This window comes from Mobula hypostoma, chromosome 23 (genome assembly GCF_963921235.1).
Source record: "Mobula hypostoma chromosome 23, sMobHyp1.1, whole genome shotgun sequence".
Classification (NCBI taxonomy): domain Eukaryota; kingdom Metazoa; phylum Chordata; class Chondrichthyes; order Myliobatiformes; family Myliobatidae; genus Mobula; species Mobula hypostoma.
Window position 1 is genome coordinate 35097025 of NC_086119.1, and position 26884 is coordinate 35123908.

A 26884-nucleotide genomic window follows, 5' to 3' on the forward strand; every position below is an offset into this window, starting at 1 on the left:
TGGGGAACTGACAGCGAAGAAACACTATTCACACACTACCCTGAGATGCCAGCAGAGGGAGCAGCAGGAACACCTTGGCAACCGAATCAAATGAAACGGAGTGATTTGTGTGGCAGCCTCTGTGCACATGGTAGTGTCAGGAGGTAACCTTAACAGGGGAGGGGGCAGGCTTAAGTGCTAGTAGGCACCGCTAGCACCCCAAATCTTCCCTCCAAACAGTCTGATATCATTTTTGTGATACATTGGCTTTGATATGTGCATGGAAACAAAGAGGACAGTGGGCTAGTAGATTTGACTTACCGGGAAACTTTGAAATGTGGGTGATCTGACAGTGCAGCATTAAAAGATAGAATTACTTCTCCTGGCCAATATCCAATGGTTGAGAAAGATGTTTGTTCTAGTAAATTTGGTAAGGAATGCGGGGGGGGGGGGCAGTGGGAGTTCAAAGTACTGTAAATTTATTATCTAAGTACAAGTATGTCGCCATAGTCATAATCATACTTTATTGATCCTGGGGGAAATTGGTTTTCGTTACAATTGCACCATAAATAATAAATAGTAATAAAACCATAAATAGTTAAATAGTAATATGTAAATTATGCCAGGAAATAAGTCCAGGACCAGCCTATTGGCTCAGGGTGTCTGACCCTCCAAGGGAGGAGTTGTAAAGTTTGATGGCCACAGGCAGGAATGACTTCCTATGACGCTCTGTGTTGCATCTCGGTGGAATGAGTCTCTGGCTGAATGTACTCCTGTGCCCACCCAGTACATTATGTAGTGGATGGGAGACATTGACCAAGATGGCATGCAACTTAGACAGCATCCTCTTTTCAGACACCACCGTGAGAGAGTCCAGTTCCATCCCCACAACATCACTGGCCTTACGAATGAGTTTGTTGATTCTGTTGGTGTCTGCTACCCTCAGCCTGCTGCCCCAGCACACAACAGCAAACATGATAGCACTGGCCACCACAGACTCGTAGAACATCCTCAGCATCGTCCGGCAAATGTTAAAGGACCTCAGTCTCCTCAGGAAATAGAGATGGCTCTGACCCTTCTTGTAGATAGCCTCAGTGTTCTTTGACCAGTCCAGTTTATTGTCAATTCGTATCCCCAGGTATTTGTAATCCTCCACCATGTCCACACTGACCCCCTGGATGGAAACAGGGGTCACCGGTACCTTAGCTCTCTGAGATACAACCCTGAGATTAATTTTCTTGTGGACAGACTCAATGAGTGCAGTATAGAATAATAACCATAACAGAATCAGTGAAAGACCACAACAACCTGGGCACTCAGCCAGTGTGCAAATGACAACAACTGTGCCAAATACAAGAGAAAGAAATAATAAATACATAAATAAATAAGTAATAAAAATGAATGAATAAATAAACAGACAAACAAATAAATAAGTAATTAAATAAGCAATAAATATGGAGAACATGAGATGAAGAGTCCTTGAAAGTGAGTCCATATTTTGTGGGAATATGTCAATGATGGGGCAAGTGAAGTTGAGTGAAGTTATCCCCTTTGGTTCAAGAGCCTAATGGGTGAGAGGTAATAACTATTCCTGAATCTGGTGCTGTGAACCCTGAGGTTCCTATACCTTCTTCCTGGTGGCAGCAGTGAGAAGAGAACATGTCCTGGGTGTTGAGGTCCCTGATGATGGATGCTGCTTTCCTGTGACATCGCTTTGTGGTGATGTGCTCAATGGAGGGGAATGCTTTACCTGTGATGGACTGGGCTGTATCCACTACTTTTTGTAGGATTTCCCATTTAAGGGCATTGGTGTTTCTATACCAGGCTGTGATGCAACTAGTCAATATACTCTCCACCACATGTCTGTAGAAATTTGTTAAAGCTTCAGATGTAATGTTGAATCTTAGCAAACTCCTAACAAATTAGAGGTGCTTTCAAAATCTTAGCAAACGACTAAGGAATTAGAGGTGCTTCTAAAATCTTAGGACGACTAAGGAATTAGAGGCATTGCCGTGTTTTCTTCTTAATTGCGCTTACAGGTCCTCTGAACTTGCCCAGTCCAGGAGATTAGAAAGGACCTGGAAAGATCATGGATGTAAAATCACTAACAACATTGGGGAGGAAAGAGGTGAAGAACATTAAACCCATTCCCTGGATTCCTATCAGTCCTGGTTTCATAACAAACCTTTATGGTTATTTTTAACCCAATTTGTTTATCAGCAGAAATAACTTTCACTGCAGGGGCAGTTTAAGTTTAACTACTGGATCAAAGCAGAAGGAGAAAGTGAACAATCAGTACAAATGATTGCACAGGATATATATTGTTCCAGATGTTGTTAATTTTCCAGTATTAGTTTATGATGAAGAATGTTACTAGAGTATACCCAGGAGGTAATAGAGTGAATAACTTGAGTACAGATGTTTTTAGCAAAGCAAGAGATGAAAGGTGCTGGATTAAATAGAAGTGTCATACTGGAGAAGGAAAACTTGGATAAACAGCATTGGACAGACTATTTTGTTTTAGAGGTGAGGTTCAGGTGTAGGTGGGAGTCTGTTGATGATGGTGGCGATATGTGTTACCTGTAATTTGTGTAATTACAGATTAATAATAAACTGAAGATATAGTTTGACTAATGCCTGTAACAGTGGAATACTGAGTAAGTGAAAGCAGAAATAGATAGCTTGGGAAAATGTATTGTAAAGTACAGAGGGTTGCACTAATAGCAGCTTAGGCGATGAACCTGTGTTAAAATGGAAGCAAGGGATATTGGATAGATTGGTCATGTTGTGAGAAAAAGAGATAAGAAACTTTAGGCTTCTAAAGGAACTGCAGCTTTCTAGGGCATGTATACTTTAATCAAATCCAGTTTTTCAGAAAAAGGACTCTTCAAATGTAAACTTGGGCCATAAGAATCAGGCCGGTCAATAGGAGAAGGACTTGGATCTCAAATTGGCTTAGCAGGGGTTGATGGTAGAGGGCTGTTTATGTGACTGGATGCCTATAACTAATTGTTTTCCATGGGGACAACATTATGAAAAATACATAAATGATTTAGATGTAGATGTGGATAGCATGATCAGTGCATTCACAGATGACATGATGGCAGTGTGGAAGGTAGCCTTAGATTACAGGGTGATATTGATGGCAAAATGGACTGAGCAATGGCAGATGAATTTTAATGCAGATAAACGTGAGGGTGATGCAATTTGGGAGCACAAATGAAACTAGGGCAGGTACCACAAATAGTGGGGTCCCAGTGAATATTAAGGAAGGGGCATCCAAGATTAAAGATTCTTGAAGGTGGCAACACAAGTGGACAGCAGCATTAAGAAGGCATATGGGATACTGGCCTTCATTATTTGGGCTTTGAATACTAGAACAGTGAGGTAAAGCTCCAACTTAATAAAACATCGGTTAGAGTTCAGCTGTTTCTGTTGACTATATTATGTAACTCCAAACACTTAACTAATTGGAAGAAAAACAAGAGAGCTGGAATGTAAAACTAATTCCATTCTTTACTTAAACATGAGGAATTCTGCAGATGCTGGAAATTATACATGAACATTAATTTCTCTAACTTCCGCTAATGCCCCACCTCCCTCTCGTACCCCATCCGTTATTTATTTATACACACACATTCTTTCTCTCTCTCTCTCCTTTTTCTCCCTCTGTCCTTCTGACGATACCCCTTGCCCGTCCTCCGGGTTTTTTCCCTCCTCCCCCTTTTCCTTCTCCCTGGGCCTCCTGTCCCATGATCCTCTCATATCTCTTTTGCCAATCACCTGTCCAGCTCTTGGCTCCATCTCTCCCCCTCCTGTCTTCTCCTGTCATTTTGGATCTACCCCTCCCCCTCCCACTTTCAAATCTCTTAATAGCTCTTCCATCAGTTAGTCCTGACGAACGGTCTCGGCCCGAAACTTCGACTGTACCTCTTCCTAGAGATGCTGCCTGGCCTGCTGCGTTCACCAGAGCTTTGATGTGTGTTCCATTCTTTACTTTAAGTGAGGCGCGCACGTATAATGTGGTAGCATTATGATGTATGCAGTTCACGTATTTTTACATATTGAAACATAATGACTTATATAAGCAACAAAGAATGCCTAATCAAATGATATATATACAAGATTACTCAAATACTCTATTAATGAAATATTAAATACCCAACAGACTACACTATAGAAATGTGAAAGAGAAGGTGCATAGGGGATTGACCAAGAGGTTGCTGGGATGGACTACTTTGGTTATTAGGAGAGACTAGAGAGGGTACATTTTTTTCCCTGTAGCAGAGTTTAAGAAGGGATATATTATATTACTATACTATTTCTGTTTATCAGAGGTGAATAAAACTAGAAAACATAGATTTAAAGTAAGGGGAAGAGATTTAATCCCTTACTCACTCTTCCTTCAGTTAGTTCTGACGAAGGGTCTCGGCCTGTAACGTCGACTGCGCCTCTTCCTATAGATGCTGCTTGGCCTGCTGCGTTCACCAGCAACTTTGATGTATGTTGTTGGAAGAGATTTAAAGAGGATTGGAGGTAGAGCTTTTTCACCTAGAGATTGGTGACTACCTGGTAAACACTGTCTGAGAGTGGTGGAAGCTGAGTTGATGAGCATTTAAAAAATATCTAGATGAGCACTTAAGTCATCTAGGAATAGAAGGCCATGAGCCAAGAGCTAGAATATGGGATTAAAATGGCTGGGTGCTCACTGTCAATATACACGTGGCAGGCCAAGTGGCCTGTTTTCATGCTGTAAACACCACATTCATGCCACTATGTCAAAGTCACAAAAGACATGTCACATACATATGCCAAGAATTTGGTGCAATATGGTCTATTAAAGTTATACTTAAGTGTTTCAAATTTCAGATATCATATTTGTTAAGGAACTTCTGTTATAATTGTATAAAAGTGGCTCTCAATCTTTCTCTTGCCAAGCTGTTTTTCCCTATGAATCATTTTAAAATCTAACAGTAGATATAAGATGCATTCTTAACTGCATTCTGCGGTATTCTTGACATGCAAAGTTAATAGATGCTTTAATTATTTAACTTTAATATTCTTTCTGTAGATATGGACATCACTGTAAATTTTGATGTTTATTCCCCATTCCTAATTGCTCTTAAGGAGCAGCCAGTTGAAAGTAAGTCCCATTGGTGGGTCAGGAGTCAATGGTGCAAGACTGGGTAAAGGCAGCAGAATTCCTTAGCAACATATGCAAAAAAACTGGAGGAACTCAGCAGGTCAGGCAGCATACATGGAAATGAAGAAACCGTTGACATTTGGGGCCAAACCCCTTCTTCAGGACTCAAGAGGAAGGGGAAAAACACCAGAATAAAAAGGTGGGGGAAGGAAAGAAGGATAGCTAGAAGATGTTAGCAGATTTCCTTGCCTGAAGGAATAGAAGCTGCTGGTCTGGTAATTTAACTTTAACCATCACTTGGCAGTGGTCCAGGGCAGATCCATTAGGGTAGAAAAGAAATCAACCCCTCTGGACCTTTTCAGGACTGATTACCTTTCTATCACTATCTATAATTAATGATTCGCTCGACTTTGTCTCTCAGTGGGCCTCTGATATGCCATCTGAATAATATAGATATAGTCGATTTCTGAAAGGTAAGTGCAATTTGCAACCACCAAGTACCAAAACTGTCCCAGTCAGAAAGTTTGAAATGATAATGAAGTTTTCTTCTGTCACACCATCGCTCACCTTGCTGAGGCCAACTGGCAACCTGCAGACACCTCTTCTTACTTACCACTTGAGAAGGACTCCACTTCAAAGTGCCAGGTTATTGTCTCCTGCACCATCAGCAACCTCATGGACTCTGGAAATCTCCCATCCACTCCCGCTAACCTCATAGCTCCCTTACCCAACACTGCTCGTTTCTACGAGAAAGAGTCTGGATGAAGGGCATTAGCCTGAAACTTGTTTATTCCTTCTTTAGATGCTACCTGACCTGCTGAGTTCCTTCAGCATTTTGTTTGTAACAGCTTGGACTCCAGTTCTCCTGTAAAATTAAGATTTTGAAAAGTATTTGGAAGTAATCACTGATGCCACTGATTAACTTGGTGCCAATTAGTTCTTTAGTTTGACATGAACCCAACTATTAACTCATGCCATTGACCCAGCCACTATCTCCACCTTAGAATGACAGAAATCTTTCTATATGCATCCTGGCAGGTACCCCGGGATATTTCGGAAATCTTTTTCATGGGTGATGGAACACTTAATTAACTTGTTGTAACTCAATTATACTTAAAGCAGTCAGGCAGAAACTGCAATCAAAATCACCTCATTGGTAATGTCTAGTTCTGACAAACAGGGAGAGCAAAATAATTACAAATTAGCTAGGAATCCCACAAGAGAGGCATTTTGCTTCACGAGCATCTCTAAAATAGTAGCTCATTAGATTCCCTCATGCAAAGAATGTGTGCAGGGTTCACAGTTCCCCTGTGTTTCACAAATTCTGATCTGTGTACAATGACAGCATGAGGAGCAGTAAATTATTTTTGTCCAGAAATTCTAGTAGGCCGCAATGAGTGCTAAATGGTCTTTACAACAGCACTCCAATGACCAGTGACATTTCAGTTGTATACCTATTGTTATTAACTTCAAGGGCCCTCCAGGCTTGAATTGGCATTACACGCAAATTGCCTGAGGAACTCAACAAGTCTGCAGCACCCATGGAGGGGAATAAACAGTAGATGTTTCAGCCAAGGCCCTTCATCAGGGGCACACAAAGTCCTAACTGGCCTGATTTATTCCCCTCCATGACTTGCTGAGTTCCTTCAGCATTTTGTGTGTGTTGCTCCAGACTTCCAGCATCTGCAGACTTTCTTGTTCCTCTATACAGTATAAGTTCATGATTACTTTTGCTGTGTGGAGCAGTTGCTTGAGATGTCGGGCAGCTCTTGTTGAGCCCCGCTGTTCAATGATTCGTTGATTGCTCAAAATTCTCTAGCACTCTGAGGTTGGTGGAAGGTCAAGGATCGCCTTGACTCAGTAGAGCATGAATCTTGTTTCAGGTTTGAGGTCTCATCTTTGCTGAGGTTTAGGAAGCAGTCTTAACTTTCCAGGGTCTCATTGTGATTCATTTAGTCAGGGACAGGATTGTGCAGTGGGAGCCATTTGATGGAAGGCCATTTCAGAGAATGAATTACAGGGCCTTGCTTCAGTCGGCATCAGCGACATCATCTATGGACTGCAGCTCAGTGATTGTGGTTGGCTTGATGGAGTTGAACAGTTTTCAGTCATCCCATGGATTAGCTCATCTCCAGTGGGAAGCTTGATGGAGCTGTGGAGCAGCATTGTGCTGAGAAAGACTGAGCATAGAATTGGAGCGGAGCAATAGCATAGATTTACTTAGATTAGAACCATAGGTTTGAATTTGGTCAAATAGAGGATGTAGACGAAGGGTCTCGACCCGAAACGTCGACTGTACCTCTTCATAGAGATGCTGCCTGGCCTGCTGCGTTCACCAGCAAATCTGATGTGTGTTGCTTGAATTTCCAGCATCTGCAGAATTCCTCGTGTTTACGGATGTAGAATTGTGACAGATTTACAAGGGACAGCCAAGTTGAGGTCCTGTTTAACAGACAGAGTCAAAAGATTTTGAAAGGACAAAAAAAAACACATATACTGCTTGGACTAATGATTTTCCCTGCATTTCTTTGGAGTTGTTGCATCTTCAGATATTATGCCATTTTCCAGATGAATAGAAACCAACTGTGCAGCTCTTTGTGCTCTGAAAAGAGTTAGCTGAGGAGATCCTGCCAATGATTTTTCCTGTGGCAACCCTCTGCAGTTACTATCGATAGATTTATTTCCTTTATTGAAGTTGTCATGATTATGATATTTCTGAGACCCCCGATAAAGCCTGATACATAAGAAATGAGGCCATGAATTTGTTTAGAATTGGCTCCAACCCTCTTCCAATACCAAATTAGTATTTAAACTCCTGAGGCACATTTTGGGTTCCCTTTGTGTTGTCTGCTAATCTAGTCTCATACTCTCTTTTCCTGTCTTATTACACCTCCCATTTCACATTACAATGGTCATATGATCATAATTGTTATACAACACTCACTCAGATTCCTCTTAAGATCTGATCAAATCAATCTTCAGTACTTGAAAATAAATTTGAAATTAAACCTTACTTATTGTGATATATCTCTAGAAGTTGTAAAGTTTCAAACTAAGGTGCCTTTGAATAGAATACATTAGTACAGCTGGCCCTTATGAGTTTTTCCCTCATCTTGAAAGAGTCCCATCTCCCATCAAAATCTGCATTCAGTTTCACTATTATAATCCCATTAATAATATATAAAAGCTGACTCAAGATTCATTTATTTTACTTAATTCATTTATTTTACTGTGTAAACAGGGAAAACACTTTCCTTGCAAAAACCCTGATGCAGATTAAGATAAACTGAATCAGAGTTGACTTGCAAAGTGGTGTTTTGCATATTACATGAAGCTCCTGCTTATAAATTCAATCTTCTATGAGGAAGTCTGATTTCTCATTCCAAGGATTTCTTGCCTTATTAGAGTGACTCATTGGAAAGTTAGGACTAAAATGGCAGCATTGCGGTTACAGGAAGAAGAAATCTAAACTACACAGTGAGGGTGTTCTAATAAGAGTATTTGTTCAGTTTTCTTTTCATTTAGAATATGTGTTCCATTTTTCATTTAGAATATGTGTTCCCTAAATGCCAAAAGGTTGTGTGAAAGAAAGACACCTATCTTGAAAGATTAAGGCATGAATCCAATGTCTTGATAAGCAGATGCAAAACTAGCCTCTGTGTATCAAGAGGAACGAGCCAGGTTTACTCTTTTGCTTGCGTGCGAATCTATGAGCTCTGTCTGTGAGTCTAAAGATGCATTTCTAGTTACATTGAGGTTGTAAAAGAAAGTTATCCAATGCTTCCTTTTTCAGTTTCCATTAACAGAACCATAGCTGAAAAATCAGCATTTTGTGAAGTGATGCGAATCCTTCTCGATGCTAATTGCTTTTAAAAAAATTGCCAGTTTTCCTTTTGTTACTTGCTGGTGAAGAATTAATACTCAGGAAAAAACTTTGCTGCTTAATTGCCAGGTTAATTATACTTAGAAATTTAGGCCAAGCACCTAACACTATCATCTACTCAGAATATAAATAGCTGAGTTTGCTCTACACAAAAAGTAAATGTTGGTATTTTATCACATATGAAGTTCATATGGAATGAATGATTATTCATTGCAAGTTATACAATTTATTAGTATAAGGCACTGCTTTGAAACATAGTCAAGAATCTTTGACATTTTTAATCAAATAAGTAGGTCATTAATCAATGAGTACAATAAAATCCTCTTTATTCCAGTCACTTAAATTGAATTGTAACATTTGGTGAATGTATTTGTCCTTGTTCTATACATATTTTTTCTTTGCTTCTTATATATATTGTAGCAATATAATAAAGTGGGGAGATCCTGTACCTTCCTTTCAATTTAATAGTCAATCATTTATCATTCAGTATTGAGCAAAGTTAATGTGATAGCTAAACTATTGATTTCAAACCTTGCACCAAGATGAATTATTCCTCAGTAAAATTTTTATAATCCCACAGAGAGATATCGTTAAGCATTACCTGAAAATAATTTGGAAAGTCAAATTTTATCAATATCAATGACATTATTAAGCAATATTAAAGTAGTGATGGAAGTTCCCTTTATTAAAAATACACTAGGTCACCATTTTGTTAGGTACTTTCTGAGTAGTCTTCTGCTGCTGTAGCCCATCCACTTCAAGGTGTGACATGTTGTGTATTTATAAATGCTCTTCTGCACACCAGTGTTATAACACATGGTTACTTGGGTTACTGTCACTTTCCTGTCAGATTGAACGAGTCTTGCCACTCACCTATGATCTCTCTCAGTAACAACGTGTTCTTGCCCACAGAACTGGATGTTTTATGTTTTTGCACCATTCTCTGTAAACTCTATAGACTGTTGTGTGTGAAGGTCCCAGATCAAAGAGGTACTCAAACCACCCCATTTGGCATCTATATTTATCTACGGTCAAAGTCACTTAGATCACATTTCTTCCCCATTCTGATATTTGACCTGAACCACAACTGAACCTCTTGACCATGTCTGCATGTTTTTATGCATTGAGTTGCTGCCACTTTATTAGCTGATTTGATATTTGCATTAATGAGCAGGTGTACAGGTGTACCTAATAAAGTGGCCGTTGAGTGCAAGTAACATTAGCTTAATGATTCTATTTTTCTGCTCCAACATATTTTTTTCTGCATCTGCAGGTAAAGAATATGATCCTCCATTTTATAAATCTTTACTGAGGCATACATTTGACAAATAGAAGAAACAAGTATTTATACTACAGCACATTACACATAGTCATATGTGTTAGAAAGTTAAGTTGCTAAGTTACTTTTGAGGACTGAGCACGATAATTATGCAGGAAACACACCCATTAATGGTACACAACATATTGTCACAATCATCAATGTGATTAAAGGCCAATTTGCATATTTTTGATGGTTGAAGAAAGGAAGACTGTTTGCCGAGAAGGGTCTTTCATCTTCTAGTGGGATGCCTGAGGTACTTGTTCCCTCAGCTAAAGAAGAAAAGTAAGGCCTTTGTTTAAAATTTCATCTGAAATCAGATATTCTTGATTGCTGCAGTCCTGTTCCAAAATTGCACACGCTACCATCTTGACCCAGTAGCAGACATCCCACCTCTCCTGGAAGTTCTGGGAGTCTCCCACATATTGATGGCGGCTCCCTGATGCCCGCAAATTATATACAATATCCCGGAAATCGATTTTTTTTGAGAGCGAGCGAGTGAGCGAGGGAGGGGGGGGTACAGAGAGAGACAGAGAGACAGAGAGAGCAAGTGATAGACGTAGCGAGAGAGTGACAGAGAGAGCATCCTGATTGGTTTCTCTTTGTGCTAAGTAGACCTATCAGTTTTCTCCGTGGGCAGGCTTTACAGTCGACTTCTCTCTCTCTTTCATTGCCATCAGTTCAGTTTAATGTCCTGCAGTGCCATGGCAGAGTGTTCCAAAAAAAGAAAATATAAAACGTACTTCACCCCAGACTACACTAAAGTGTACCCCTGCCTAATAGAGGTCAAAAATAATGTCAGAGTTATCTGCTGCACTGTTTGCAAAAGTGACTTTTCTATTGCCCATGGTGAGTTAAGTGACTGTAAAAGACATGTTGAGAGTTTAACAGGTGTCATTCGATCATTAGCATAGCTAACGTTATTTAGCTGGCTAGCTGCTAAGGAGCTACTCTATTGATGAGGCCAAACTCCCTGTAGACTTGCTTAAAATTGTAACAGTGTAAAAAAAACTACTCCATGATAATATAATAAAATATAATATAGACCCCCAATTGAAAATATACACATGCTTTCTCCATAATGTCACACAATGTTTTGACAAATTCAATTTGATTTTTCAAAACAAGGCACCTATCCTCTTCAAGTTGGATCAGATTGTTGAAGAGCTCCTGCTTGATATAGCAAGCAGATTTACTGAGCCAAAGGTATTGAGAGAACAGAACATTCAGGATATAGATGTGAGCAACCCTCAGATTCACCGCCCAGATGAAGAGCTTTCTATTGGGTACCTGCCAAGGAGGCAGTTGCTAAGCGAAGAAGCACAAGCAATTTCCACCCCCCCCCCCTTACAAGACAAAGCAGGCTTTCAAAGATGGCAGAGCATTCTATGTCAGGTGCTTTCAAAAAATCTTGGAGAAGTTCCCAATGAGAGACCAAATCTTGAAAAATCTGTCAGTGGTCAATACAGAGAGCCAAGATGAGGTGAACCCAGAGCAAATATTGACTTGACTTTGGCAGAGAGATTTCCAAATGTGATCAAGGCAGATGCAAGAGAACAGCTTCAATTGGAAGTCCTAGGTTATGTCTCCACTAACCTTGCAGGACTGGTGCCAAACTACAGAAGTTTTGCAGTTAATGAGTTCTGGAGGAAGCTGTCCAAAGTAAAATCTGTGAGCACAGGGCAGTTGAGTTTCCAAGAGCTCTGCCAGTTGATGAAACTGCTTTTGGTGCTATCAAATTCTAATTGTGATGTAGAAAGGGCATTCAGCATGGTGCGTCACATTAAGACACAATTCAGAAGTCAGCTATCTCACAAAACACTTGTGAATCTGATGTCTTGCAAAATTAACAAATTCATTGACACAGACTGCTATGAGGTTGAGACTTCCGGCAAAATGCTCAAATCTGCCAAGCAAGCCACATCACAGTACAAGGAAAGTTTCCAAAAGAAATAGAAAAGCTATTTGCATTAGCATTTAGCTATTAGCATTGAGATTGCCAACAAAATACTCAACAAAGAATATAAATATATATGTGTGTGTGTGTGTGTGTAAATAGTTTCAATTTGTGATCAAATAAATTGTTGTGTTCTTTCATAATCAAACGTCTTGTACATGTACACCCTTGGAGGTCGACCAGAGGGGAGATATGGGGTTGCGGGAGGTGGGAGTGGTGGTAGTGGTGCTACCTCCCTGAAATGAGTTTTTGCAGGGTGGGATGTCTGCAGTAGGAAAAGTGAGAGTCAATTTATCAGATGACAGATTGCCACAAACTGCAATTTCAGTTTTGCAAACCATACATCGACAGCGCGAACCCTAACCAGCAAATCAGAGTTTCATATCATGACAATGATATTTCCTCAAATGAAAAAAATGACCTTTGTTATAGATAGTAGAAGGATTATGGAAAGTGTGATTATTCCTTTAATACTGTATAATGTGACAAAATATATGGGCTAATAACTATAAATATATCTGGTAAAATATTTCTGAATTGAAATAGAAATCTCAGACCTAGAACATCAGATGTGTTAACAGCCCTGAACATGAATTAATTCTTCATGAATTTGACTTTGGTTATCTGTGTTGGCCTTATGTTCTACAAAAGAGAAATATACTGCAACAGCATAAGATCTGACAGCATTGTCTGAACTAACATGTCAACCTATAAGCTGCTCTAAATTTAAAAACTGTTGAAACAATATTCAGTTGTACTGCACGAACACAGTAGAGAGATGTAATGTGACATTCTGCCATTTGTCATTCAGAACACCATAATGGGTTTATCATAGACAAGAGGTTGCAGATGCCAGGATCTGAAGCAACAAACAAGAAACTATAGCAACTCAACAGGGCAGGCAGCATTTGTGGATGGAAACGGACAGTTGACTCCCAAGACCAGATGAACATTGGTTGTCCATTTCCCTCCATAAATACTGCCTGATCCATTACTACTGCTTCTCGATGGTTGTAAGGAGTTGATTGTAATTGTTTAGTTGGCAGAAAGCAGGCAACGAAAGTGGGCTAGCTTTTTTCCACCTTATTTTGGTAGAATACCATTGGCGAAGACTTCTTTGAAGGTTCCATTCAGGATGATGTGATACTTAAGGATCTAGTCTGAGAAATGAAAGAATACCACAATCATACATGTCTAGAAATCACAATATACAATGATTCCAGCATATTGGTTGTTTTAACTGTTATGTTCCCATTTTGGTATTCTGATTTTATGTTCCCTTTCTAGTTCATGTTTCACCTTCCATCTATTCTATTGGCCTTGGCATTGTATTTTGCGAGAAGCATATGTATGTATTCTAAACACATGTACAATTATCTTGGAACAGTCTTCTGTGTTAAAAACAGTGCACAAATGCAAATTTTTTATCAACAAAAAATTTGTTGAAGGATGAGATGGATGGTACTTGAGTGATCTGTCTGTAATTGGCAAAACTTGCACGATACTCAAGGGGAGTACTGATAGACTGTTGGATGAAGCCAGATGGTTGACCATCCTTTCCAATCCAGCAAATCTGCTTGTTCCAACATCAATAATCTTTCCTTAAATGTTATTTTGTTAGTTCTGCTTTGGTTAATTTTTGCCTCAGTCCATCTGCTGCTGAAACCCTCCTCCTTACCGTAGCTGTCTCCAGACTTGACCACTCCTGCTTGATCCTTCTCCATATCCTGGGACCATCCACAACTCTATAAACTGTGTCCGAATTCACACCAAGTGAGGACAAACCAAGAAAATGTCTCAAACTTCCTGTTAACATAATTGGGTCATCAGAACAAACATCCTTCTCACATAGGTAAACAGAAATACACAGAAGACAGAAGCCAAGGGAATGGTTAAGGGCATTTCATATACTAGTTCTGGTTCATAACCATTTTGAAATGTTTATTTTCTGTTGTCCTTTATTCTGACATTGTGGCCAAAGAAGTCCAATGCAATGAATGACTGAGATAGTGAAAGTAGCAGAAATTTGGATGAAGCCCAGATTTACAAAAGATGGACAAAAGGATCTAGCCAGGGACATAGATGGGAGTGAATCATCTCAAATGTTTTGAGGCAAGGGAGGAATAGCCAATGCACAGTAAAATTAAGTAAATTTATCCACAAGGAAAACAAAAAAAAAAACTGCAAATTTAAAGCTCGAGCTAGGCTAGGAGAAAAATTAAAAGATTAGCCTGGTTCATGGAACATCAGAAGCTGACAAAAGAGTGGTCCCAACATTACTGTCAAAACTAAAGTAGTCATGGCAGGATGAATCGTAATTCAAGGTTTACAAACAGCCTGCTTCAATTTCAGGCCAAGAGTAGCCAAGAGTAGAAAATGGCCTTAGACTTTTTAGTTTAATTGGAGGTCATTTCTGCTCTAGATGCTGGATAAACAGTCAGACAATTCAATTATACTGAGCTAGTGTGGATAACTTCACTCACCACAACTCTGAACTGATTCCACAACCTATAGGCCTCCAAGGACTCTACAACACATGTTTTCAGTATTACTTATTTTGTATTTGCACAATTTGTCTTCTTATGCACATTGGTTGTTTGCTAGTCTTCGATTTTTTTCATAAATCCATCGTATCTACTTATAAGTGCCTGCAAGAAAATAAATCTCGAGGTATTATATGGAAGCATATATAAATTTATTTTGAGTTTGGCATTAGATAAGTAAATTTAAAAAGTGATCAAAAGGAAGAGTTAGGTATGTGAAAAGTGGTGTATTTTCATAAGATACCATGTAGATAAAAAATAGAAGAGTACAAGGTTAGATGCTAAGAGACTAGGGAAATGGTAGTTGAATTTAACTGAGTAAAAATATAATCAGGAAAATTCAGTCCTGTCCAATTTGTACAACAATGTAGGGAAAAGATAGCATGAGCAATCAACTGTGTCAGAAATTGAAAATTGTTCAAAAGCAAAGACAAAAAGAGTTACACGCTTTCAAGGACCTCAGAAAGGAAAGGAGAGTTGGAAATGGAAGGGTTCTTTCCCGCAAGAAGCAAAACAACAGACTTGAGGTGAAACTCTAACACCTCAGGATGTTTACCTGAGGGTTGGAAGATAGCTGCGTGGTCTCAAGTTCACTGGGATTGGGACTGAAGTAAGAGGTGGCGTGTTTCACTGACAATTATTGCAAAAAACAGACAAAAGAAAAGAAAACAGTGTAAATTTGGGATGGGGGTAAGGTGGCTCCTTAGATATTTGGCCTAATGGATAGGAGAAATTCAGCAGGTGAAGTGTGAATGGTCTCACTGTTAGTGATGAAGCAAGAAAAAGAGGCACAGGCTGGACATTTAACAAGATGGTTTCCTGATTTCAAGAGTCTCCTGAAGCAGAGAGGAGTTTTGGCAGAGTTAGGTCTCTTAATCCTCCGTCATTCAACTCCTGTTGCTAATCACTACCCCTGTAGTGACCCTATTGAATATCATCAGTGTGTTGAGGTCCAGTGATGGCAGGATTAAATCATCTCAGATAGCTGTGATAACCAATTAGCCTGTTGACAATCTCAGTCCCGTATCAAGAAAGAAAGAAAAACGCTCATATTTAATTCCAGAGGTGGAGTAAATGTTACAAAATTTGCCAACAGTAAAATAAGTAATTCTCTGTGTAAAATTTCTTAATAATGTCAGACAATCTTAAAATCAAATGAAGCTTCTGATTATTTTATTAACATAAATAATTTGACAAAACCCTGAGAAATATTATTAAAAACAAAAACAAAAATGAACAAATGCGTAAACGGGTTTGTTTTACAGATTTGCACAATACAGTTGTTGACATGCTCAGCAGGTTAATCCAAACGACAATTAGGACATTTAGTATGATCTGAGAACAACAGCACATAGAAAGACATTTTGTGTTCTAAGCCTTAATTTATTCAGTTGACAAGTGCTTTCCAATCCCCTGGAGCAAATGGGAAATCAACACAGCGAGGCATGCACAGTATGCTGTGAGAGGTTATATTTTCTTAGTAAACCAGATGCAAACGATATATGTTTTCCAGTTTTCTATATTTTTTGGTGGTCAGAATACATTTAGATTAATAAGCTTTTAAAGCAGGACTCACGATGTTTTTCAAATTGCTCTATTTATACTGCAGCTGCAATGAGATCTTCGATGGCTAGAATCAGCATGGACTGACCAGAATCAATGATTGTTACTAGAATTACTTCAGTTCGGGTTATACACAAATGATAGCCTACACCTGTTTTGCCTATTCCCCCCAGCCTGGCTTGAGTCTCCAGTATATATCCTGTCAGCCTTGAGATTGAAAGTGAGCACAGCCAATTCTATCATTTCTAATCTGTTAAACCTGCTCACAGCATTAATACCCCAACCATTTAACAGCAGTCAACATCAGCTGCAACTTCAAAGTAGCCTTCTAAATTAGAAGCTCTGTTATAAACTGATTCTATAATAACTTGTAATAGAGGTAGATTCTGACTTCATTGAAACATTTGCCAGACAACTCATTTTACATCATTCCCATCATCATTAAATGTGCTTCATATTATTTCACAAATCCACATCAGCAAATTGAAGCCTGTGTCTGCAGCATAAGCTAATTATGCCAAAGCTCCTAGCATCCTCAGGCTGCTCCAGGTAGTTGGTAACAAGAGTAAGTTATCTTAGCATGCCCCTACCTTCATTAGTGATTTAGATCACAGAATTATTAACAGTTTTGAATTCCCTTGCTCATAATTATAACAAGTCAGAATTTTGTGTTCCAGCAATATAATGAAAATATTATATTACTATTGTGATCAGCTCTTAAACATAGCTTTAATATTGCCCTTGTTCACTCAATTTCCCACTAATCTACTCATAGATTCCTTAACAATATCTTTCCTTAGTAAGATTTTCTGTTTGGGGAGAAAAATGCCTTTGCTCTATGGAGGGATTGCTGGATTCACATGCCTTCTCATCTTTAAATGTATAATGCTGAATTTTTAAAAAATATAATTTTATATGTATCCTTATGATTTTCCTCCCAGGTTCAAAATATTACTTTTTAGGTCCAGGTTAATCTTGGAGGGTCGTCAATACAAATAAGCAGCATTATATTCCACCCTTTCAAAATCTTCATTGTTTCAAAATTGTCAGGTGTCTGGAGGTACTATACTTAACTTTGCCCCTCAGTCGACACCAGTGCTGGAGCCGAACATAGCACAACATATGAAAGGATTCACTTACCAAAGTCCCTGCATTTGATCAGGAGAGTGAAATCAGAAACTTTCTTAAATTCACAACTCAGAGCATTAAGACAAACATACTTGCACAAACTATTGAGTATCAATGACTGCTGGTATCTAGGTCTAAACTGTAGTGTTGGGATTGGGAAGGGTGAGGGAGTTGGGAAGTGGAATCCTCTCAGAATAGCACTGAGCCAATTAAGTCACATCAAGTTTCAGTATTCATTAAACATTCTAATAAACTATTTTGGCCCTTTAAGGGTCACCTTCACCTCGTTACAGAAACTGCTCTGCACAAGTTTTACCTAACTTGGAGCTGAGGAAATAAAAAAGATAAAGGAGACTGGATCTATAAATGGGGAGGGAGATGACTACTTCTAACATTCTGTAATTTCCACCAAAATCTCACCAGGAGAACACACAGCAATGAAAATTTGTGGAGATTCACTTGTGGTCTTGCACGTCACAAGAGGTAGGACAGGATGGAAACAAGAAAATAGTGAATTTTAACACAAATATATATGAGCATCTTCATCCATTGGTAAAGAACGTGTAGCTCTTACAATCATAAGACTGCAGCATATCCAAATTAATATAAAAATAATTTAAATTTCACATCAAAATTAGAATAAAAAAGCAGTTGCTTTAAGTGCTTTCATTCTGAAAAATGAAGGGTGGATGGTTTCATTGCTGAAAGTGTTAGAATGGCACATCATGTGATTGGGATGGAACGTATATATTTATATAAGTCAGAATGAATAAATAGTATTCTCTCACATTATTTATTTAGTAAAGCATGCCAAAATTTACTATATAACTAATATTTACAACATTTAAACACTGTTTTGTCCTTTATTTTTCTTTTACTGAAACATAGAAGTACTTTGTAACTATTCTAAAACAGAAGTTCTGAATTATAGCCACCTTTGAGAATGGTGGCATTTAGTTTGACAGTTCACAATGAAATTCCACCTTCAGTTCACAGTGATGATAGAGGGTTTTTTTTTTGCTAACTTTCAACTGTCATAACATCATTAAATGCTACAGCAAAATAGTTTCACTGTATTCTATCCAGTATGTGCATATTCCCAGTATCTGCTTAGCAAATTAATGGTGACTGTGGTAGATCAAGAGCATAGATGTAAAGTTATTCCATTGAAAATTAAACATCACTTTCTGCTGTGTGGAGATGAGAATGAATGGCAGAACTCTGCAGAGTTTATTTACAGGGGTCAAGGTAACATCACCTCTGCACTGTGCATACTAGATGTATTTAAGCTTTCCTGTCCGACCACTGAGTCTCCTTTGTCACCGACTGGAATTCTGTTCAAGGTGACCTATTTAGTGCTCTCCTTCATTTTGAACCACTACAGAGAGAACCTAGGCTGAACCCCTGAAAATGATGAGTTAGCTAATGACTCCAGTAGGAAGGAGCTTCCTGTAGTAACTGTATATTGCAGGGAGAAAGATTAAGTGAGGTCATTAATCCTGAGTTCCACTCACTTCTGGAACATTTGCACTGTGGGCCATGAATACCCAATGAGCCTCATTAACTTGTATCATCAAAGGAGATGCCAATGCTTATGGACCTAATGAGCAAGTTGCTTCAGTGAAGAAAGTGAAGACTACATGAGAATGCCTTTCTTGTTGCTTCCCAACATTTGAATACAAAGAACTGGGAGCTAAAGTTGTATAGCTTTTTAAATCGGGGAACAGTACAGAACTAACTTAGTCATTACATATTATAATTCACATGGGAAAGTTACTTCAAAGAAAGACCATGAAGAATTCTTTGTTGGCTTAACCAAGGCTCCAACAATTTTCCTGTACTGGGCCTATATCAGAGAACCTAGAACAAGTTCAGAAAGTTATGGTACAAGAGAATGCATTATTGGATTCTAATGGAGGCATCAACTTCAAGCAAATAGTCCGCAAACAACTATTTTTCATTCATAGGGCGGAACAGTAGCATAGTGGTTAGCACAACGCTTTACAGTACAGGCGACCCAGATTCAATTCACACCCGTCTGTAAGGGATTTGTAAATGCTCCCAGTGACCATGTGTGTTTCCTTCGGGTGCTCTGGTTTCTTCCCACAGGCCTAAAATGTACCGGTTGGTAGGTGAGTTGGTCATTGTAAATTGTTCCATGATGAGGCGAGGATTGAATTGGGATGGCATGGTTTGAAGAGCCAATTCTGCACTATATCTCAAAAATTAAATATATATATTATGTGAAACATGAAGGCCAAGCCCATTTCTTTATAACAAAGAAGTAAATCTGCTAAGTGACCATAAATGCCTATCTGTCATTTTATCCCTAATGTCCAGTGGGAAATGTAGACATCTACAGGAGATATGAACAAACGGGAGTTTCGATGCTGGTCATTTTACATGCTTTTCAAAAATCCAACTGAGAACTGCATTAGCTGAACCAGATAATATGTCTTGTGAAGGCTAGAGGAGGAGGCGGGCTTGGGAATAAAAGAAAATTATGACAAGAGGTAGATTTAAACAAAATGGAGATGACATCATTTAACTAAATAATGACCCAATTGATACCATGACTGAAACATGTAATATGTTGAATAAAGCTGAAACAGAAACAGGAGGTGTTGTAGATACTTAGCAAATCAGGCACCTCCTGTGGAAATCAACTGAGCGAATCTTTCAGGAGACACATGGGATGCTGCAATCTACAGCAACACACAAAATGCTGGAGGAACCCAGCAGCTCAGGTAGCATCTATGGAGGGAAATAGGCAATCAATGTTTCGTGTCAAAGCCCTTCATTTAATAATTGAGTCGACAGATGCTGCCTGACCTGCTGAGTTCCTCCAGCATCTTGTGTGAATCTTTCATTTTCCGCTTTTATTCCTATTTCCAACATTTTCAGTTCTTTACTTCTGCCTTTGGGGTGAAGTTAATTGTTTTTGACATATTTGGTGTGGTAGCAATGCATGTTCCCCTGCAGGCACCTCCCAACAAGGAATATAAGGTGTTTATGCCTCCAAGGTATCTTACAGTAGGACTGGGATGGTATAAATTATATCTGCCCTTACTTGAACACTAGATGGGGCACTTCACCAAGGCATTGGTTTACATCACTGTGAGCCTTCTGTGAATACAGCGGAGGGTTGGATCTGTGTCTCACAGCTAAAAAGAGCATTTTTGACCTTAGGAAGCGCAGCATAAAATTGAGCCTCTCTCCAGAGCTACATATACAAGGCTCTTAATAATCTATTGATAATCACTGGGTAAAGGATGATGAATAGGTCTCAAGTGTTATACAACTTTGTGAGTTATACAAGAAAAAACATCCAGGCATCCACATTTTTGTAGTACATTAAAATATGTTAAATAATAAATCATAGGCCATTTTTCAGATCTGTCATGAATCTTGAGTAATGTTACACACAGGAAAATTCACTGCTACAAGTTTGATGAATTTTAAATTAACAAAATATGTCACTGACAATAATCTGACTTGCCTAATTCTTAACGAAGTGCAAATCTAGGTTTTCTCAACAACGTTCTCCAATTTAGGAGCAGTCTCAAGAGCTCACAGAGTCTTACTGAGTGACAGGAAGAAGGGTACTTTGGGAGAGGAGGGAAGAAGGAGAAAGGCATTTCTTGAAAATGGTGGGATTAGTGTGGTAGCAATACATTGTCCCCAGCAGGCTCCTCTCAACCAGGAATATAAGGGGTTTATGCCTCCGAGGTATCTTGCAGTATGATTGGTGCAATAGTTGAGTTCTTTAAAAGATGAGGAATGAAAAGCTTTGGGATGTGAAGAAGAATCTGCAGGGTAATTGCAAATGGACGAAATGAAAGAAATGCATTCCATTCCAATGAAAGAGAACTGAAGAGTGATGAAAGTCATGCATTAGGACCAGAGAACACTGAACAGCACAGCACTGTTGAAGATTGGGGATCTTTGGACTAGTGAAGCACTTGACGTACAAGAAGCTGTGGAACAGTGAAGGATGAAGCACAATGGTGTTGCTAAATTACTGTTGCTCTCATGGTTGGTGTAAGTGGAAGAACCAGACATTTCTCCTCTCCAGCAGAACCCTGAATCTGCCTTGGATATTCTTAGGAGCCTATTGCCCTATACAAATCAGCCACATCAGTCCTGGATGGAACCAATTGACACAATCCAATGATGTAAATTCAGTCCAAAGATGAATAGGTGGAACTAGCAAGCAGGAATGGTAGCTGTTGCATAATCCGGTAAATTAGTATATCAAATAAGCATGAGTACATTCATCCAGCAATGTGTATACCAGTCTTGTTTCATAGGGTAGGAAAAGCCCTAAGGTAGTAAGTCTGTCAATCTACAGGGTGGCCTTCTAAGAAACCAAGTAGAGTAATGTGTTAAACAGTAGATCAAAATGACAGATTTAATGGATAGGTTAATGTGATGGGCACCCTGATTTGGAACTCATGACCATAGTTATACATTGCAACATTGAGCACTTTTCATTTGTGGAGCTGGTGGCCATGTTATCTGTCTTCTGCATGGAGGAATATTCACTGTGTTTTGGAAGAATGAAGACAGAGTCTGTATGGTATTTATTCAGGTTTTGGATGAATTAACATTTATTTTCTATCACTGACCAGTGGGCTTTTGCCCTTCCTATGGACATTGGCAGCAGAATACCAGGATGGTTATCATGATTTTAAATGTTTTTGTGGTGCTTGAAGAATGGGAGCTTGATGTCCGTGAATACTATCAATATATATGCTCTGTGAGCCAGCTAATGATGATTCCAGTGAACAAGCATAATAGGCATAGAACATAGTAATGAATGGATCTTCTAAGTACCATGTCTACAAATGAGTCTACACATTTATAAAGATACCAAGGCCCAATAATCAATTATTGCTCCAATAGGTATCACTACCAGGAAATGAGTAAATCAATGATCACTGTTCCATCTAAGCTGCACAGGTGTGAGTGTGCTCAGTAACTGAGATGCTCCCATGCACTTCACCTTTGTTGCCACACAGCTGGAATTTTCTTTTCTATAATTGGAGTGGCATGGTAGCATAGTGATTAGCACAATGCCTTACAGTACCAACAAGCCAGGTTCAATTCCCCCCACTGCCTGTAAGGAGTTTGTACGTTCTCCCCGTGACCACATGTATTTCCTCTTGGTGGTCCATTTTCCTCCTACAGTCCAAAGACGTATCGATTGGCTGGGTAATTGGTCATTGTAAATTGTTCCATGATTAAGCTAGGGTTAAATGGGGGATTGTTGGGTGGCATGGTTCAAAGGGCTGGAAGGGCTTACTTCATACTGTATCTCCAAAAAAATTAATATTTTTGAAATTATACTAATATAATTTGAAATTTATGTTAATATAATTGTGAAATATACTGTAATTAATTATGTTGATGACTATAATCCATAAATTTTCTAAATAATAAACATTCCACAACCTTTAATTTAAAACAGGTTAGAGCAATGTATTTACGTTGTCAGTTCTTCAAGTTTCAATTCTATTACAAATTGTAACAATAAACACAGAATGGAAGTCAGTAGCTCATTGGTAATAAACCGCTGGCTTGCAGAATGCCGACACCATGTAGTCAAAGCAGTTTATTTTTGTCATTGTGTCTCTCAGTTGTTTAGACTGCCTGACATTGTTTACTTGTGTTGTGAATTGTCATTTCTGTTTGTTTGATAATGCATATTACAAAAAAAAAGTGCCATGAAGTTTTCAAGCCATGTAAACATTTCCTGCTCAGAGTAATGGTTGATCCATGCAGCTGTCAAAAAAAAATACGGGGAATGTTGTCAATGATTGAGTATGGCACAAGATAAATTTAATAGTGATTGATTCTGTACTGGAAATAAATAATTTTACATTTACTGCTTGTTTATTTAGTTAGCTTGAACTAGGGGCACTGTTTTGTTTGCACATGTCACTGATAACAGCACTGATATTAGCAGCAGCACCATAAAGTAAATCAGGTAATACTGATCTTTCTGGAGGCAACTCGAGCTATTGCTAAACACTGGCACTGTTTTAGGCAGTAAAGAAACATACTCTCCTTTGTGAATCAGATGAAACGACACATTTTCGCTCAGTTTTTAGCTCCACCAGGTTCACGATTGCATCAATGGAGGATAGTGGTTGTCCAGTTCTATCCACTGGCAGGTGTCCAAGTCATGATATGAATGATGCCACAAATCATTACTTCAATCTTTGTATCACTCCCAACATTAGTCTACAGTCTCCTCAGCACCAGAAACTTGAATTGTATCTATTGCTTCTCCTGGTAGTTCACTATTGGAAAACATGCACCAGATACACTCGCAATCCAAACTTCAACAGAAATTGGCTGGAGGCCATTATGAAGCTTAATTTTCATTTGTGGAATAATGTTGGAGAAAAAGTTTACATCAACACTCCATAGTTACACTGACTGTATCTCTAACTTTGGAGAAAAATCCCAGGATCATGATGGATCCCACCTCCCTCATTCTGCTACTCCCATCTAATGCTATAATTCAGAACTTCTGTATCTTATTGCATTATCAAAAGCAAGTCTTTTAATAATTCAGCCCTTTTATAAAAGAATGATCCCTGTCTGTGGGATCGCGTATTTGTAGAGTTAAAAGGAATCACTTCCATTTGGGCTCCATGTTCCTGGTATAAATATGTTCCTCTATTTACATTTCATTGCGTTCCCAATCCAGGAGTCCGCTGGAATTTACCCAGTGTTGCAATAATGTGCTGCCAGCTCACACCAGCAGTTGGTGAATTAGGAAGTTACTCCATGCCATTCCTGAGTATCTGATTGGCTGCAATCAACATGACGCTTATGATGAAAGCCACTCCAAACGCACAGATCAGGCTCTTCCTCACACACGTCTGTCTATTCTTCTTTTGCGAATGCACTGTCAGGAGAAAAGAAGAAAGCTGTGAGGACCGGACAATTTTATCAGAGTCAAAAATAAATGACAATTACCAGAAATTCAAAGAAATAAAACCGAAAACTGCTAAATACTGAACAAGATCTGTGGAGTGAGAAAGCGGGTTAACATTTGTTCAGTGATCTTTCATCAAACATTTTAAGTGGCAGAGAAGGGGTAAAGACAGCTTGAACAAAGAGAGTGTCTGTGATAGAGTGGAGACCAAAAGACACTGAATGGCATGAGTGGTGCAATGCTGCTGGATGGGACAGGTTGGTAGAGGTTCATTTATCACAGGTGATTACTCTAAAGGGGATGTAAATGAATGAATGAAAACTGAGATAAAGAGTAAAAGGAAAAACACAATACCAATCCCATGCTATTTTCTGAATACAACGTATAGTAATAGGCATCCGTTAGTCTCGTTAGACCATGGATTTGCACCTTGGAAGGTTTCCAGGGCACAGGCCTGGGCAAGGTTGTATGGAAGACCGGCAGTTGCCCATGCTGCAAGTCTCCCCTCTCCATGCCACCGATGTTGTCCAAGGGAAGGGCATGAGGACCCATACAGCTTGGCACCGATGTCGTCGCAGAGCAATGTGTGGTTAAGTGCCTTGTTCAAGGACACAACCAAGGCTAGAACTAGTTAGAACTAGAATCCAGCCAAGGCTAGAACTAGCGACCTTCAGATCACTAGCCTTAACCACTTGGCCACACGCCAACACTATAGTAATACCCAGTTAATCCCTGTTAATCTCTGTTACTTTGTTTAGAAATACAGCACAGAATAGACCCTTCCAGCTCTTCAAGCCATGCCGCCAAGCAATCCCCCAATTTAATCCTAGCCTAGTCACGGGAAAATTTACAATGAGCAATTAACCAACCAACCAGTACATCTTTGGACCATGGGAGGAAACCAGAGCACCCAGAAAAATATTCTAGACTTTTGGATGTCATTCCAATTAATGCTCTAAAATTTTTAGTTGAAAATGTTACACAGTACCAGAAAAAATTGTCCATTGAATGTGCAAAATGTAAAGGGAGCACTGGAATGAGGGCTCTGGTGTGTTGAAGCGTGGGCAGGAACCAGCACCTCGGGGAGCCAGATGCCAAGCTATCAGGATTTGTGACCACAGAGCAGATTGTTGAGGTTCTACAGAATCACTGCTTCTGTGTCACTGTAACAAAAACAGACAATTACATTCAGTCCTTTGTGGGTGCAGTCCTGGCTTTGTGCAGGTTGTTGTAAAAACCCCTGGATATCATCAGCTACAACCAGAGTGAATCACATAATAAGTGTACTGCCTGATGATGAGGAAGTGAGCCAAACAGCTACAATAGATCCCTGGCTTTGACCCATTCTACACTGAGCTAGAGCCATTAAATGAGGCAGTAAATTGTCTGCTTGCTTTGATGCTCATTAATGATCTCAAATCTGTATTTTGAAAGAGAAAAATGTGGTTCCATGCAATGGCTTTCCATTATATATCCCCTAATCAACATTATAAAACCCTCTGGTCATTATCTAATGTGGGAGTCTGCTATGCATAGATTACTGTTCCCTTTCTTGCGTTACAGCAGTTACTAAAATTTATCTCATTGGCTCTAAAGCATTTGTGATATACTGAGGGTGCAAATTAGCACAATGTAAGTGCATGTTTTTGATTAAGTGCAAAGAATGTAAAGTTATTGATTGGAAATGTTCATCTCTCACAGATGCTGGCTGGCCTGCAGAATATTTTCAGCATTTTCTGTTTTGATTTGGTGCTGCCTGCTCTGGTGCCTCTGGATTCCGCAGATCCAGAGTGAACTCAATTGAAATGCTTCAGATGGTTACAAAGAGTTTCCACCCATGTTAGAGAATTGGGCTTGAATGTGATCATCTAGCAGTTGAATAACGTGACAACAGCTGTGATGTCAGCTAGAAAGAATGATTGTTTAAATAAAAAAGAAAAATTGGGTCCACTTACATCCCTCCATCTAACTCACAGATTCTGCTCTTTGCTTGGTTCTAGTAAGGTAGGAATTCCACAGGCTCATTCTACATGATCGAGAAGTAAACTGAGACTTATTTTGGCTTCAACAAGCTCCAACCTCTAATTCAATTTAAGTGAAAGATCTTGGGGCTGAATATTATTAAGGCAATAACAGTCTTCTATTTTGTTGAAGGTAGAACGGTAAGCTTTTAGAAACTAGACACACACATTGTTTTATCACAAAGGGGCAGTACCAGTAAATTAAAGTCTGTCACGAGCCTTGTGGCTCATCAGGCCGGTGCTTATGCTAGTTTCCGTGCCGTGAAGCGACTGAGAGTATGAGACGCGCCCCCCCCCCCACCCCAGATAGGGCACCAGTCTATGGCGAGGTTAACTCCCAGCATTTTTGCTGGTACCCATTCTCGGCTGGATAGACTGGAGCATTGTGTGGTTAAGTGCC

At 39.2% G+C, this 26884-nt stretch overlaps 1 protein-coding gene across 1 annotated transcript in view; it reads right to left on the reverse strand.

Annotated features, from left to right (window-relative positions):
• Nucleotides 1-24305: 24305 nt before the first annotated feature.
• The window catches only part of caln1 (calneuron 1), a 443115-nt gene continuing 440536 nt past the window's right edge, over nt 24306-26884 (reverse strand). Inside the window, exon 6 of the mRNA XM_063031141.1 lies at nt 24306-24433. Coding sequence (XP_062887211.1) covers nt 24306-24433 — 128 coding nt within the window. The remainder of the gene's footprint in view (nt 24434-26884) is intronic.